The 17,383-nt window shown below is 42.5% G+C and overlaps 1 protein-coding gene across 1 annotated transcript in view; it reads left to right on the forward strand.

Annotated features, from left to right (window-relative positions):
- LOC311244057 (band 4.1-like protein 1) overlaps positions 1–17,383 on the forward strand; it is a gene marked incomplete at both ends in the record, with an annotated part of 103,903 nt that overhangs the window by 46,791 nt on the left and 39,729 nt on the right. The window contains 9 exons of the mRNA XM_084333467.1: positions 1,258–1,300; positions 1,785–1,860; positions 2,402–2,620; positions 6,824–6,911; positions 7,043–7,195; positions 11,261–11,358; positions 11,721–11,896; positions 12,443–12,690; positions 13,526–13,564. Of these exons, the coding sequence (XP_084189593.1) occupies positions 1,258–1,300; positions 1,785–1,860; positions 2,402–2,620; positions 6,824–6,911; positions 7,043–7,195; positions 11,261–11,358; positions 11,721–11,896; positions 12,443–12,690; positions 13,526–13,564 (1,140 nt within the window). The remainder of the gene's footprint in view (positions 1–1,257; positions 1,301–1,784; positions 1,861–2,401; positions 2,621–6,823; positions 6,912–7,042; positions 7,196–11,260; positions 11,359–11,720; positions 11,897–12,442; positions 12,691–13,525; positions 13,565–17,383) is intronic.

Below are 17,383 nucleotides of genomic sequence, written 5' to 3' on the forward strand. Positions count from 1 at the left end.
TATTATTATGTGTCCGGCCCAATAAATCATCTGTACCCCTGCTGTGCAGACTCCAACGCCAAGCAGCAGCAGCAGCATACTGATGATGAACCTTTTTACCCCTGAATAACAATTCTCTTTGACCAGATTCCTGGCGGAGCCAGGGTTGTGAGGCAAAAATTCAAGAGATATCAGTTTACATTATTCTTAGTAATAAGACCCCAGCGGCGCTCTTTACAGCAATAGCGGGCGTGGTCCACTCATAGCGGGTGTGTGGTCCACTCATAGCAGGGGTGTGGTCCACTCATAGCGGGTGTGTGGTCCACACATAGCGGGTGTTTGGTCCACTCATAGCAGGGGTGTGGTCCACTCATAGCGGGTGTGTGGTCCACACATAGCGGGTGTTTGGTCCACTCATAGCGGGTGTGTGGTCCAGTCATAGCGGGTGTGTGGTCCAGTCATAGCCGGTGTGTGGTCCACTCATAGCCGGTGTGGTCCACTCATAGCGGCTGTGGTCCACTCATAGCGGCTGTGTGGTCCACTCATAGCGGCTGTGGTCCACTCATAGCCGGTGTGTGGTCCACTCATAGCTGGTGAGGTCCACTCATAGCGGCTGTGGTCCACTCATAGCGGGTGTGGTCCTCTCATAGCTGGTGTGGTCCACTCATAGCCGGTGTGGTCCACTCATAGCTGGTGTGGTCCACTCATAGCCGGTGTGGTCCACTCATAGCGGGTGTGGTCCTCTCATAGCTGGTGTGGTCCACTCATAGCCGGTGTGGTCCTCTCATAGCGGCTGTGGTCCACTCATAGCCGGTGTGGTCCACTCATAGCGGCTGTGGTCCACTCATAGCGGGTGTGGTCCACTCATAGCGGGTGTGGTCCACTCATAGCCGGTGTGGTCCACTCATAGCCGGTGTGGTCCACTCATAGCCGGTGTGTGGTCCACTCATGAGTGTGGCACAGGAGTGTGGCACAGAGGGCCTTTTCTCTTTGGAATGTGATTAGAACTGATTGGCCTTTTAAAGGTGACGCACAGGGGTTTACAGGAACTGGTGAAAGCTTCTCTCTGAAGGCTCCAGTGACATTAAGCCAAGCGAGCAGGGTCTGACTGGCATTTACAACCCCAACATTAAGGCACTGTTTCATAGAATCACTGCCTATCCCTGTCTTGCAGTGTGAATATATTGTCTTTGAGTGGGGGGAGTGTACCCGGTGCAGTACTGAAAGGTATTGCTAAGGCAGATTTACTTAAAAGGGATTTTCTCTTGTTTTTACCAGAATTGGTTGGATCCCTCAAAAGAGATTAAGAAGCAAATTCGGGGTAAGTGCGGTTGCCTTTACACACACACACACACACACACACACACACACACACACACACACACACACACACACACACACACACACACACACACACACACACACACCTAGACACAGACACACACAATCCAACCAGCCCACACACAAAACCAAAACACCATTAAAGGATATTGACAAACATTTTACCCAATTCTCCTATCATGTGGCATCATACTGTTCAATTCATCAACTGGACCACTGAGTTGTGTTTTTGGGGCACTCATGTTGACTGCAGTTCAACAGTCTAATGTCCTTTTGAGCCTGAAACAACTCTGAAAGAACATATTTAGGGTAACATTCTAACATTATATTGCACAATAGTTGTCATATTGGAATGAATGGCATAATTGATTGGTACAGAATGATGCCAAATAATCAAATGGGGTCTAATTTAGAAAATAGACAGACTTATCATTTAACTGCATCTTGTCTTGTTTTTTCTACAGTCGGTCCCTGGAGCTTTGGGTTTTCTGTCAAGTTTTACCCACCAGACCCCTCCGTACTCATTGAAGACATCACCAGGTAGGTAGGACTGAATCCAAGTGCTGAGAGCATAATAATGGACTAGCAAAACAATACAACTGGATATGTGTCTCTTAAGACCTCCACACAAAGTGTACCCGTACCTCGGTATGTCATCATCTGTATATACTGTATTATGAATTCAGCGAAGTACTGTACAGATAAAATCTCCCTCTCCAGGAGAAGATTGTGAAAAAGGCACTCTGGTGACAAGTTCTGCACAAATAACTATTTGTATAATCAGTCAAGCCCCCAAGAGGAGTTGACTATTAAAAAAAAGAATTTAAGTGAGTGGAGGGGCTATTTCATTAACATTTTGAACAGAGAACTTCTGTAGTATTCTATCATTCTATCTTGACCTTTTTTCTCTCAAAGTAAAGTATACCCTAACATCTCAATGAATAGCCCAGCCTTTTATTTGCTTCAATCACCAGCTCTATAGGTCACTCTGTCAGTCAGTCCGTCGGGCCACACAGATTTGCGGTTGCAGCTATTGCTCCTTCACGCTTTTGATACTTCACCATCTGCCGCCTGTCTGCAGGTACTACCTGTGCCTCCAGCTGAGGGATGACATCTTGTCGAGCCGCCTGCCCTGCTCCTTCGTCACCCACGCCCTGCTGGGCTCCTACACCGTCCAGGCCGAGCTCGGGGACTACGAGGTGGATGAGCACGGCCCCGACTACGTCAGCGACTTCCGCTTCGCTCCCAACCAGACTCACGAGCTGGAGGAGAGGGTGGTGGAACTGCACCACAACTACAGGTCAGTGGTCACCAGCCTAGAAGGGGTTCGCTTTGATTGTCGTTATTATCTTGGGCTACAGATTCAGATTCATATATGTGCAGATTTATTATTATATGATATTATAGTCTGTGGTCTGGTCTCACCAATAGAGCGCCTTTTCCCTTTCAAGCATGACTTACTTGACTTAATCCTCTTTACCCTGTTCGGGGGCATAGGGCGTCCACCAGAGCTCTCCATCTCTCTCTTCTGGGCCAGGGCCTTTGCTTCTTGCCAGCTCACTCTGTTCATTAGGTTTAGGTTTACTTTATTTGTTCAAGGGGGACAGTGTACATTAATAAAACATTTTACAAATGTAAATGCACCCAATTTTAGCCAAAAGGCTAATTTCCATTGGCAGTCCCCCTGCCAGAAGGTACAGGCTAAAATCCTGTGTAAAAAAAGGGTTAGCAATAAAAACAGAATAAAATCAAGATAAATAACATTAGAATAAAAACACAACAAAAGCACATAGACATAGTAGGGATACAGGTCACAATACAGTCATGGACACAAGGACAGAGCACATCATGACATATTAAGAGACCCAGACATAGACAGACGCACCATATCCACACACACACAGACACTTCAGTGTTGACAGTTCTGGTTTTCAATGAGCCATTCCCTAACCCTGCACTTGAATGGTATGAATGGTATGATGTGGACACTCTAATTGTTTGAGGAATTGAGTTCCATTGGTGGGATGCTCTGTATGAGCAAAGGAGGAGGAGCCAATCCACACTTTATTTTAAAAACTAGACAGACGTTTTGATATAGCGTCAGGTTTTCCCAACTGAGTAGATTATATTTTTTTAGAATGTGACAATGATGGTACCTGAATGGTTTCTTGTCTAGAATTTGTATTGCTTGTTTGTAAAGTGATTGAAGTGGTTTCAGAATGGTGGAATGTGAATTGGACCAGGTTATCAAACAGTATGTGATGTGGGAAAGAACCATTGAATGAAAATATAGCTTTGCTGCCTCGGTTGAAAGGAAGTTTCTTATGTACCTGAAGTTTGATAGGCTGAACTTTACCTTATTGCAGACTTTTTATGTGATTTTTGAAGCTAAGGTTTGGGTCTGTGTAATCCTAAATACTTATATTCTGATACTACCTGTAATTTCTGACCGGAGATGAAGATATCCTGCTCTGCAACTTCGCTGTGGCCCTTGGAGAAGAACATACAGACAGTCTTAGAGACATTCAATTGTAATCAGCTGTTCTTAAGCCAAGATGTGACATTCACCATGACATTAGACAATTTTGTTGCAACCTCTTCTGTGGTTTTACCGTGTGTAAAGATCACTGTATCATCAGCATACATCAGTACATCACATTGGCCACACACAGAAGGCAAATCGTTAATGTACATGCTGAACAGGATTGGACCCAAGACAGAGCCCTGCGGGACACCAGTTGACATACAGATGGCAGTAGATTTATTTATTATTTATTTATTTTCAATTTTGACAACTTGGGAACGGAATGAAAGGTATGATTTGAAGAGGTTGAGGAACTCTATGGAGAAGTTGAAATTGACCAGCTTTTGGAGTAGAATAGTATGGTTAACAGTGTCAAAAGCTTTCCTTAGATCAAGGAACACAACCCCCACAACCCCACCCCTGTCCATTGAAGCCTTGACTCTCTCTGTCCAGTAGCAGAGGTCTAGAGTGTGGCGTGCCGCAAGGAAGATGCCTAGGACCTTTGCTCTTCTCTGTATTTACTAATGATTTGAATTACCTATCTTGGGCTACCAAATGTGCTACAACAGTTCTTTATGCAGATGATTCAACATTGTATTACGCTGCACCATCATGCAATGTACTTAATGAAGTTTTGAGTAGAGAACTTAAAGTTGTGCATGACTGGGTAGTATGTAATAGACTTGTCCTTAATATCTCCAAGACTAAATGTATTGTGCTGGGAACAAGGCACAGGTTATCTACAAATCCAAAGCTTCATTTAAACTTGTGTAATTCAGCAGTTCAACAAGTTGAAAGTACTAAACTCCTTGGAGTGATGCTGGATTGCACTCTGTCTTGGTCTCAGCATATTAATTATATTGTTTTAAAAATGGGAAGAGCAATTGGTATTTCCAGGAAATATGCTTCTTTTGTTGCCCGTCCCCTTTTATGTAAGATAGTGCAAAGTTTAGTTTTATGTCATCTTGACTATTGCTCTGCGATGTGGTCATCTGCTGCCAGTGGTGACCTCAGGAAGCTCCAGGTGGTCCAGAACAGGGCAGCACTGTTGGTACTGGGCTGCTCACTAAGGTCTAATCTAATGTGAGCCGTATGCATGCCCGCCTCTCTTGGCTTAACGTTGAAAATAGATTGTCTTTTAATATCATCATCATCATCATTTATTTATTCGTACATGGAATTACCACAGTCCAACAGTACATATTCATATAATTCACCAAATACCATGGCCGAAAGGAACAGGAAGAAGAAAAAATCTTATATATACCTGCCCCTACACACACACAACACACCGATAGACATATTGTGTAAAACCAAACAGAATATACCCATTTTGCAAAAAAATTATACTTGTGCTGTTCAAGTTGGTCATGAGCAGTAAAACTCCTGTTTTTATACATAATCAGATTGTTTTTGGTAATACTGTGCACGAGCATTACACTAGTGACTAGAGGTTCCAGTAGTGGGCAGCTTGAATTGCCAGGTCTTAGAACCAGCGCTTTGGGGAGATCTTTTATTTTTAGAGCATTAACTCTTTGGAATGGCCTGCCTCGGAACCTCTGCTGCATTTACAGTAGATTCACTTTTAAAAAGAATCTTAAATTGTTTTTAAATTGTTTTTAACAAGTAATTTTTTGTTTTTGTTTTACACTAATGTAATTTTAGCTATCTTAATTGTTACAGTAGGTTCATTATGCATTGTGTGTACTGACTTTTAATAATTTTGTTTTTGCAATAGTGATTGTTTTTGTATGTTTTTTTGTGTGTGGACCCCAGGAAGACTAGCTGGTTGCTATCGCACCAGCTAATGGGGATCCCTAATAAAATCAAAAAAAAAAAATGTAATCTAAAAATAAGCATGTTGCTGTTTCTGTTGAATGGTTAGCCCTGAATCCAAATTGCATTGGGTGCAGTGGGAAGGAGCTGTTATTGAGATGATCAGTGATCAGTTTTTCAAACACCTTGGTCTTGGAGTGTGGAACGTCTCCAGGTGTTTCTCGGCCTACCGGCTTTTCTCTTCCCTGCGGGTTGTAGTCCAAGGCCTGTCTAGTGATGTTGTTTGAGTCCTTCCTAAGGGTATCACCCTATCCAGTTCCACTTTCTCCTTTTGATGGTGGTAGCTATGCTGTCCTGGTTGGTTATCCTCCACAGCTCTTCATTTGTGGTTTTGATGGGCCACCACAGCTTGAGGATGTAGCACAGGCATTTGTTGACAAACACTCAGTAGTCTAGAGAAGACGGATAGGTTACAGACTAACAGTGACCAGCTTGGACTCAAGATCAACACCGGAAAAACCAAGACCATGAGGTTAAATAAAAAAACACATGATCCAATCACACTGAGGGGAGAGGCCATAGAGGACGTGGAGCACTTCACCTACCTAGGGAGTAACATCAGCAGGGATGGAGGAGCAGACAGGGACATAGAGGCACGAATCAGCAAAGCACAGGTAGCATTCAGGATACTCAGACCAATCTGGTTGTCCAAGCAACTCTCCAACAACACCAAGCTACAGATTTTCAATACCAATGTGAAGACTGTCCTGCTCTACGGCTCTGAGACCCTTTCAAGCATGCCGCTGAACAATCCTATAAGCACCATATTTTTCATAAATATTTGTAATCTGATTGCTGTGGTTACATGAGGATCTCTGTGGCTCATTATAGTGACGACTTTTTTCATGGTTGTATTCTGTATGGAATGTATCGCTACCCAACCTCACTTACATACAGCTGCCGCTGTATACTAATTACCGGTAGTTAGTCATTCTCTCTGCTTTGCCTGGGAGCATGATTGTTTTATTTTATTGTATTGCTGAGTGTCTTTTCCTTTGGAGAAAACCCCCCAACAAAAAACGAATGGAATGTAGAAACATCTAGGATTTCAATGACATTGAATGTTACAGTGGTAAATATAGGCTCTGTTGACGAAAATGACCAAGAAAAGAATAATGGAATGTCGCAAACAATCTACCATAGGGGCATGACTCCAGCAGACGCAGAGGTGAACTTCCTAGAAAACGCCAAGAAGCTCTCCATGTACGGCGTGGACCTGCATCACGCCAAGGTACACCGATACCGCCGGGGACAATGTGTTCCCAAAGTTCTAACTATCTACACTACCTACTGACCACAGACCTGTTCAGAGTCCATGTCTTCTAACCTCTTCTGCTGCTCTTATGTCCTTGGCTTGTTCAGGATTCAGAGGGCATTGACATCATGCTGGGCGTCAGCGCCAACGGACTGCTTGTCTACCGAGACCGTCTGAGGATCAACCGTTTCGCCTGGCCCAAGATCCTCAAGATCTCCTACAAAAGGAGCAACTTCTACATCAAGATCCGACCAGGAGAGGTAGATAGGACCATTTCAATGTTTCAAACAATCACAGAACAATTATGTACCTATGCACGACTTATGCTGGTCCTTGGAAACATCTGGTATGATACAGTAGGTGAGAGTATGGTTGAAATGGGTGCTACAGACCCTGGAGTTTGTTGAGAGTTTATATTATATATTATATTGTTTGACTGCTGCAATCTTGTTCTGGGTTGTTCTTTTTAGGGAAGATCATTCATAATCTTTTATAATACATTTATATTTGGCTTTATTTATAGGAGCGATGAAGCTGTGCAGTAAGGTACTATAAATCAGTGGTTCTCAACTGGTTTAGCCTCAGGACCCACATCTTTCCTTAGGCATTAAGTCGCGACCCAAACTTTTTAACCACTTTGATTTATTTCACAAAGAAATTGTGCAGTAATACACAATCCTTCATGCATTGTTAAAAACATGAAATAAACAAACAAAAGTGCAACAAAAGTGCAACTAGGGCTAAAAACCCAATGAAAAAAATAATATATATATGCTTCTTAGCAGACGCTTTTATCCATAGCATAAATATACATAGATTTTCAGTATATGTAGTCCCATGGGATCGAACCCACAACCTCACCATTGTTAGTGCCATGTTTTACCAAGTGAGCTACAGAGAACTACAGAAGGCAGATTTATCTTGAATTACAGGCATATATGCCTTTTAAACAAATGTAAACTGGTGATGCTCATCAAGTTTCAAGAATCTAAATTGAACTGTAGCAGAGTTCAGGGGATATGAACTGTTGAACTGGAGATCCTATCAGGGGATACTGAACAGCATTGTATTATGAAGAATATGAATTTTTGATGGCTTCATGCTTTCATGTGCTAGCACTTCACTGCACACAACACACTGAGGTTTTGGTCCCTCTCGTTTGTCCTCGATGTAAGAGAATACCCATTATTTAATGTAGTCTGTGTCGTATTTGCGTTTCCCCATGTTTACAAATGCTGTGGTACGCATACCACTAGTGGTACTTGGGCCCCCTGCTGGTGGTACTCCCTGGAATCTCAATGTTTTAATTTTTTTTTTATAAAAACAAAATACTAATACTACAACGAATGAAAATAAGCTTGAGATAATTGAAATTTGGTTTTAAAATAAGTTGTAAATTTATTTGGTTGTTTTTAGATTTAGAAACAAAATAAATGTTTGTTTCTGAGTCTGACGTTGTTTCTGACGGACACTAGTACCTGTGGCGCGTGCACAATTAGCTAATGTTGACGATATTCAAAAGAGAATAATGGAGGAGAATATTTTTTTAACCAGAAGATTTCTTCACAAGAAAACGTGATGCACTGAATAAGCGCAAGTCCACGATTCAATCCTGCTTTACACCCACAGCCTACAAGTGTTTTGTTGATTTACATCCACATCACTATTCATTCATCATTATGCTGTTACTGCTGTCGGATTAGACTTTATTTGATTGGAAGAAGATCCCTCTGGAAAGAGTCGGGATTTCATGCAGGATATCGGCGATATCATGCTAATTACATTTTTATTTTAACTAACCCGGCCGCAAATTACCCGCAAACAATAAAAATACCGCAGGCAGTCGCCCACTATGGATCAGCCCGCGCAAAACGAGTGTGTGTGTGTGTGTGTGTGTGTGTGTGTGTCAGAGTGAGGGGGAGAGAGAGGGGGAGCGAAGGAGAGAGAGAAAGGGAAGGAGATAGAGGGAGAGATAAAGAGAGAAGGAGAGAGCGATGGAGAGGGAGAGACACAGTGGGGGAGAGAGAGAGAATCTGACAGACAGACAGAGAAACAGACACTTATTTGTTTGAACTGTATTATCCCTCGCCTGTTACACTTTGCATGTGTGAGAGAGACATAGGGAGAGAGTGTGAGAGGGAGAGAGTGTGTGTCAGAGGGAGAGAGTGTGTGTGAGAGAGGGAGAGTGTGTGAGAGAGAAAGGGAGAGAGTGAGAGAGATGGAGTGTTCATTCAGAGAGAGTGTTTGAATGAAGTACATTTGCTGAAATACAGTTGTTATTTTCAGTTGTTCTCACTTGCTATGTGAGAATGTTAGTTAGTTGTATGTATGTTCTCAATGCCCCTTGCATTGTATGAGAATTGTGTGGAAGAGTTTGCTAGTTCTAGTACCCCTTTCGTACATTGTGGCTGTGTCTGACAAAAGTTAACAATAAATAATGTTATTAGGAATACATTTGCCTCCTGCGTGAACTGTGCATAGCTGAATAGAGTTAGACTGTATTTTAACGTCGGTCATATGGTGGTACTTGGAGAGCCAGCTACGCTCTCAAGTGGTACTTGGTGTAAAAAGGTTGAGAACCACTGTAATCTAATCAATGAGCGCTAACTGATGTGACGACGTTAGTGTTACTGTCATGACAACGCTGGCAGCAAACGGCTACTGCACTCACGCTGCGTCATGGGAAACGTATGTCCTTCAAAATAAAAGCGCAGCATCAGATTTTTTTTTAATATTATTATTATTATTATTATTTTTTGACACATCCGCGACCTACTCAAAATGGGCCACCAGTTGAGAACCACTGGTATAAATTAAGTAGTTACCAATATACTGAAATTCAGGACTTAAAGATCCTCCCACACTGTACGTGTTTTAACAAAAAATTTGTATATTGAATAATTTTGTAATTTTTTTATATTGTTTGGTATGGTTTTTCCACCAAAGATTTTCCAATACAAACTACTGAAAAAGCCACCATCCCTACACCTTTGCCCTCATTGAGAATGCAAGGATATATGAACACTCCCCTTCCCCACCTCACGTCTTTCCCCAAGCCAGTTAACTTTCTCTTAATACGAATGTGAAAAGGGCACTCTGGTGACAAGTTCTGCACGAATAACTATCTGTCGGTCGGAGGAGTTAACTGTAGAAAAAACATGTTTGAGTGGAGTTTAAGTCTACCGTTACATCAGCTGTTTTTGTGTTTTGAATGTCGTAGTCTAGATATACAACTGGAACAACAATGTTCATTGAAAGGTTCTATACACCATCATCATCTTTAACCATGTGTCTTGTTTGACAGAGTAGACCAAACGTTGTCACTCCACAAATCCCCATGACACGTCCTTGACGGCCATCCTTTCAAAATGTAGACAATGGCAATAAAGCATGATATTGGTTCAAAGCCAACATTATTATTTCTTTATTTTACAACTTCACAGTACCGGTAGTTGAAATTAAGTGATTGGCATGTCATGGCCTGATCCAAACAGCATAAAATACATAATTTTACTCTGTAAATATGAATATTGTCTTGGTCTGCACAGCGAGCCGGACGGTGAGAGATGACGAGGACGTGTATCCTTCTCAGTGCTATTTATATCTATGTGGGATACTATTATTAAAGATTAGGCTGATGGGTTATGTTTTTGTACTTCTAAAGGACTGTCTTCCTCTGTGCCGACTTCAAAGCGTGGTTGGTTGAGAGCAAAAGATTTGCTTTCATCAAGGATTTCACTTGCTAGTGTTGGGCGGCTCATTATTCCTGCTCTGGGTTTAAACTCCTAAAGTGATTATGCATTGGTGTTTTTCCCCTCTGTTCCCTGTCCTTCAAAACGGCCTACAAAGTGTTTTGTACACACAATGCTAATCAGACAGTTGCATCTTTTACGGTTGTTAGTCAGGCCCTGTTATTTGTTCCTCTGATCTAGGCCCTTACTGTAAGTCAACCACCGATTGGAAATTCCTCAACAAGTGCAATCAATGTTTTTGAAAGATGTTTCATTCAACATGCCCGGGGGCGTAGTCTAGTTGTACGAGACAAAAGTTTCTTTGAACTTGATTGAAGTACTCTCGTCTTTGAATTAGAGAAAGGCATTCAGTCCTGACACTTGACCATAAGAGATGACTCAGATTGTTAATTTGATTTGTCAATTAGAGAAGAACGTCTGCCCTGTGGAATCAAAATAGATGTTTCCATTACCTCTGAGAGTAAACACTTCAACCCATCACCACCACCCTCCTCCATCACCTCACTTCACTGTTCTTTTCTCCTCCTCCACCACCACCACCCCCCCCCCCCCCCGCCCCTCACTCCCTCTCAGTATGAACAGTTTGAGAGCACCATTGGCTTCAAGCTGCCCAACCACCGGGCCTCTAAACGCCTGTGGAAGGTCTGCATTGAGCACCACACCTTCTTCAGGTAGGACCCAATGCATACTCATGCCAGCATGCACACACAAGCACAAGCAAACACACACGCACACACACAGTTTTTATTCATTTATTTATTTTCTGCACACTAAGCACAGCACACTCCATGTTCCATTGTGCACAGCTAATACTGTATGTGTCATAGCAGAGTTCAACTGACACTCATTATTACACTATGGGTTCATGAGTTGAATCTATAACGGCGTTTACCTCTTCATAAATGCAATGCTACAGTCAAGTAGTGTTATCTGTGTCGTGAAACATAGTAATGGGGGTTACAGTATCTATATACTTCTACAGGATACCGTAGTTGCAGCCATTTTACCTAAACTGAGCCCCCCCCCCCTATAGGTTGGTCTCACCGGAGCCGCCTCCCAAGGGCTTCTTGGTCATTGGTTCCAAGTTCCGCTACAGTGGGCGTACCCAGGCCCAGACCCGTCAGGCCAGCGCTCTGATCGACCGGCCCGCCCCGCACTTTGACCGCTCAGTCAGCAAGAGGTACCTGCTGCCGCGCAGCGTGGACGGAGGTGAGCGCTCTGCTGACTCGAGCGATGTTACTGTGCCAACTCTAAACAAGATGCGCGGTCAGAGGTTTTACTCATGATGAATTATGCTCAGGGGCGAAAGGTAACAGAGTACTTGGGAGTACAATCTCAAGGTACTTCATCTGCGTATTTCCATTGTAGGGAACTTAATACTTTATAGTAAATCTGCTACTCTTTTTTTATTTTTATTTTTATTTTTTTACTCCACTACATTTATCTGAGACCAGTTACTTTGAGGTGTACTTTTACTGATACTAATTGAATATCGAATACTTTCCAAATTTTTCTTAAATGGAATTTTGCTAAGAAGGCTATTACTTTTACCGGCGTACTATGCTGTCATCGTATTTCTACTTTAACTTGTTTGTATACTACTACTTCTTCCACCACTGATTAGACATGCGATTATTTTCTCAATTCCAAACATTTTGAAGCTGTATAGAATCTCGAGTATCTTTCCCTGTATATCTGAATGTCGACCCTTGTAATTCAGGCGTCTCCATGTCTCACCTCTCCCTCTCAATGCAGCCTCGGCTCTAGGAGACAGCATGGACCAGTTGTCACAGCGCAGCTCCAGTGAACGCACCCAGTTCATGTCCAGAGAAGACTTGGACCAAGAGGGCAGCCTGGACCTAGACCACGACCAGTACCACTACCACGACCAGGACCCGGAGGACTACGCGGACCAGGAGCTGGACCAGCATCAAGACCAGGACGAGGACCAGGACCAGGAGCGGAGCAGGAAGACCACTCCCTCCAGGATCATGGATCTCAAGGTACAAGGCGAAAAAGAGAGGACACCCCCCGTCTCCAATACACACACACATAGCACACTCCTACAGAGAGAGTTGGATGATGTTTCACAAGAGGAAGTCTTGTACTATTGGTATTATTTATACTTTTAGACTACTTCTATTATTTGATCCCTCTTATCCTTTTGAGTCTAATTTACAAATACGAACTGAAAATGGGATGAAAAAGTGAAATGATTTCACTTCACTGCGTCTTAGCAGCCATATATAGTCACTCGTATCCATGGAAACAACAATGAACACCGCAATATTGCACACCAGGAAATAGGATTTCACTGGCTTAAGGTGAATCAAAAAAATTCTCCAGCGAGTAATGGGCGCCAGTAGTTCTGTTGGAGGTCAAAGTTCAGAATACCTGCACCTGCAGCACTACAGGAGGCTGAAAAAAAATCCCTCATCTGAACTCCTGACTAATGCTCCTCCTCATCCCGGTTTTATTTTCAGAAAGTAACCCCTACACCCCCCCCACCCTACTCCATGTCCATCTCCTACTCCTCTCTCAAGACATCTCTGTATGGAATCCGAGGCTCCCCCCTCCCTCTGCTCTTTATGTTTCTTCAGTCTCCTCCTCCTCTCTGTTTCTTCTCCTCAAATCTAACATGCCCTTCTTTCCTCCCGGACCCTGCTCTCCTCGTAACAGTCCTTCTGTCCTTCTTCCTCCTGCTGTGATCTTAACACGCCTGGCTAACTGCTTCTCTCTCTTTTCTTCTGTCTCTCTGTCTCTCTCTCTCTCTCTCTCTCTCTCACACTCTCTCTCTTTCTTTCTCTCGCTCCACAACCTTCTCCTCCTCGCTCACAGGGCGAGGAGGCAGGCTCCCCCGTAGACTCGAAGCCTGAGGTATTTTGGCCCGTTAGGACACTGGTGTCTGTCTTATCTGTATGGTCTTGGTTGTAGTATTGGTCATGCACGGTTCCGGTATGTTTGTCCAGCATGGCCTGCCCTATTTACCATACGATATGGTACAACTTTATTGTCTGTTTACACTGAAATTCATTTTGCATCCCAAGGCAGTTCCGTTCAAGAGTGTTACATACAGAGATGAAACATACAGTTACACATATGACAAGTTTCATAGACATGCAAAACACATCAAACAGTCATAACCAATCATATATATTATGATATCCTCTGGATTCAGATCACAGTTAGCAGCACACTGATTTTAGCAAGCATTAAAGCGTTCCGTCTCCAGACGGATTTCCGTCAATTTGATTGGGAGATCCGTCAATTTGATTTGCAGTCTGACGGAATTGGCTACCTTGGTATAATATGATTTGTAGATTCATACAGATTGAAACAAAATTGAGCCAATCAGAGACGCCATATATCATGAAAAGGGGAATTTTTTTTCTATCGTGGCGCGGCCGCGCCAAGCAGTCATCACTCAGCGACTCGAGAGACAGGATTACGCTGCTCGCTCCGCGGTTGCAGCTGGAGGCTATTGGGCGAGTGACATTTGCGACGTCTGAGAGGTCTGTCCGCCACATGGCAGGATAACAAAATAGTAATGTAAAATAATTAAAACTGCGGTGTGTTTTGGTTTTACGAGTCGCCTTTTTTGCAGCCTCGCGCATCAACTCTCCTTGTTTACCGACGTCACAGCCACCACCTGCTTAGTAGCTGCTTGCACTGTAAAACGCTGCTATACCGATTAGCTAGCGTTAGCTTAATAGCGTCGGTTAAATGGAAGGAGTAAGCCGGCCACTAAAAAGAAAAACCACAGCGGTTTTCTCAGATGAAAAGGATGAGCGGCACCACCCAACAAAAGAAAGTTTCGAGAGGAATGGAAGTTTGAAGATAGCGGTGTTTCAAGAGACTGGCTAGGCTACTGGGGGCTGTAGTGGTGAGTTAACTTGTTCCGTGTGCCGCAACTATGTCAAAAAGAAAAACAGAAACAACACATTTGTCATTGTCGTGTTAACAGTTACTTCACAGTACAAATACGTGAGTCCCCTGTTGTGGTTGTGAGTATTTTTATTAGCTTAACTCCGTAGCAACATCACACGGGTGTATCTGTGTAGACAGTCTCCTCCCCACCGTATATTCTCTCCCCACCGTATGTATATTTTTTCTACCACCCCCTCCTCCTAATGTACAGTCTCCTCCCCATCATAATGTATATAATCTCTGTCAGGATCTATGGGTAACATTACTGTATATTTGCATATCATATATGTCACAAATGTAACATTACTATATACCTGTAGTATGTCATGTATGTCCCTATGCCATAAATGTCATGATGTCGATGTTGTGTAATGTCATAAATGTCACTATGAATTGAAAATGGGGGACCCTGATGATGTAAACAAGACAAACGTCTTTCTCTGGTCTGCATCCCCTTAACAATTGTGTGTATTGAGCCGTACTGTATTGTACCCATTCTGCAATCTGTTAAATATTGATTGATTGATTGAACATTTTATTAACAGATTGCAGAATGGGTACAATACAGTACAGCTCAATACACACAATTGTTAAGGGGATGCAGACCAGAGAAATACTTTCATCTTGTTTACATCAGGGTCCCCCATTTTAACATAACATTTATGACGCACATGACATACAGATAGACAATACTGCTACATCTATACATTTATGACATACCAGATTTACAAATACAGTATTGTTTGTGATACAAAAATAGTCTAAAAAAGAGAGTATATACATTTGACGAAGAAACTGTACATTGGAGGAGGTTGGGTAGGTGGGGTGGGGGGACTGTACATTGGAGGTGGTTGGGTAGGCGGGGTGGGGGTGGGGGGTAACTGTACATTGGATTATCGACGAAACCTTACTTGGTCCCAAGAAGAGGGTCTCGTGTATTAAATAAAGTTTTATTAAATCCAGTAGCAATACACACAATTGTTAAGGGGATGCAGACCAGAGAAATATGTTTGTCTTGTTTACATCATCAGGGTCCCCCATTTTCAATTCATAGTGACATTTATGACATACACAACATACATGACATCATGACATTTATGACATAGGGACATACATGACTTACAGGTATATAGTACTGTTACATTTCTCACATATACGATATGCAAATATACAATACTGTTACCCAGAGATCCTAACAGTAAATATATACATATGATGAGGAGGAGACTGTACATTAGGAGGGGGTGGGCGGGTGGTACAAAATATATACAAACGGTGGGGAGGAGACTGTCCATTGTTGTTGTGGCATAATTGCGAAACGTGTTTAGTCCCTTGTTTGTATGATAACAAGCCATTTAGCTCATGGTTCAAAGTAATGGGAAAAGGGTGCTAGCTCGCCATCAATCAAAAGCTAGCCACAAGACTTGCATTCATGCTCTCCAGCACACAGCCTCCCTGCCTGGCACAACAACCACAACAGTAGGGTCTATAGTCACAGTCAGGACAGTAGGCTCTACAAGTAGGCTCCCTTAAAACGCTAACGCTATTAAAAAAAAAATACAGTGGAGGTTAAAATAAGTGACTTGGCCTGAAAAAAAGTTCATTCAGGAGAATTTAATCCCTGTTTTAGCAACAGGATAGAGTTATGTATAAAATAATTCTTCAGTTTTTTTTGTGTGTGCTTGCATTGAGGGACTCTAAATGCCTCTTAGAGGGGAGATGTTGATATTCTTTGTTTACAACGTGCTAGGAGTCGCAAGAGATATTGTTAGCAAGTCTGTTGTGCGTTACTTGGAAGGACTATGCCACAGGTTGGCCGATAATCTTTGCACAAATATAGATTGAATTATGTGGTTTAGTTTCACAGATGCTGCTGAGCCAGGCGGTACTGCCATACAGCTTGACACTTTAAAAAACGAAAACATAATCAGGTTTGAGTCTACCACGAAAGTAAATGTGCTGCTGTATCTTTTTACAAATACATGAGGATTCCATGATAGGGTGGCATCTATCATAACACCCAGGTTTTTTGTATTGTAGATGTTTAATTTCTACATTGTATTGTCACAGAAGGCAGCTGTCAATCAGGAGGAAGGCTGTGCAAATTATTTTAGTATTTTAGTATTGATAATAAGAGCATTTCTGTCACACACCATTCAATTAGTCAACATTACACTGGTACATGTACACTGGTTATCGCTGTCAGTCAGCAGAGACAGTAAGTGCAATCATCAGAATATTTTAAAAGAAACTGGTTGGGCTCACTGGTGGTGCATTCTGTAGTGTACAGTCAAACAACATAGGTGAGCTAAGGTAGCCTTGACTGCTCCAACATTAGTCCTGATCGGAGAGGAAAGTGTCATCATTTACCTTTACTAGCTGTATTCTGTTGTACCAGTGATCAGGTTTGGTTGATCAGTTGTTCTCTACACAGAATGCTATCCTTCATCAAGTGTCGTATATCACAGCTTCCTTAGATTCCATTGTGCTCAGGCCATAGAAATTACAAGTCCATGTACTGCGAATCACAGAGGTTTATAGATGACATTTGAGATTAATAGACATAAAACGCATAATGATAAACATTTGCTTATCGTATCTCCCTTTCTTTCTCAGTGATATTTCCATGGTGGAATGAATTTCATGGCGTCTTCTTTGCCAATGCGTGTTGGATAGTGTGTGTAGCGTCTTCGACAGTGTGTGTATGTATGACAGTGGTCCCATGTGTACATTGTGATTAGAGGTATACACTGTTATTAGCAGGATGAA

The sequence above is a fragment of the Notolepis coatsorum genome (assembly GCF_963971535.1).
Source record: "Notolepis coatsorum genome assembly, chromosome: 17".
In the NCBI taxonomy this organism is placed as follows: Eukaryota; Metazoa; Chordata; class Actinopteri; order Aulopiformes; family Paralepididae; genus Notolepis; species Notolepis coatsorum.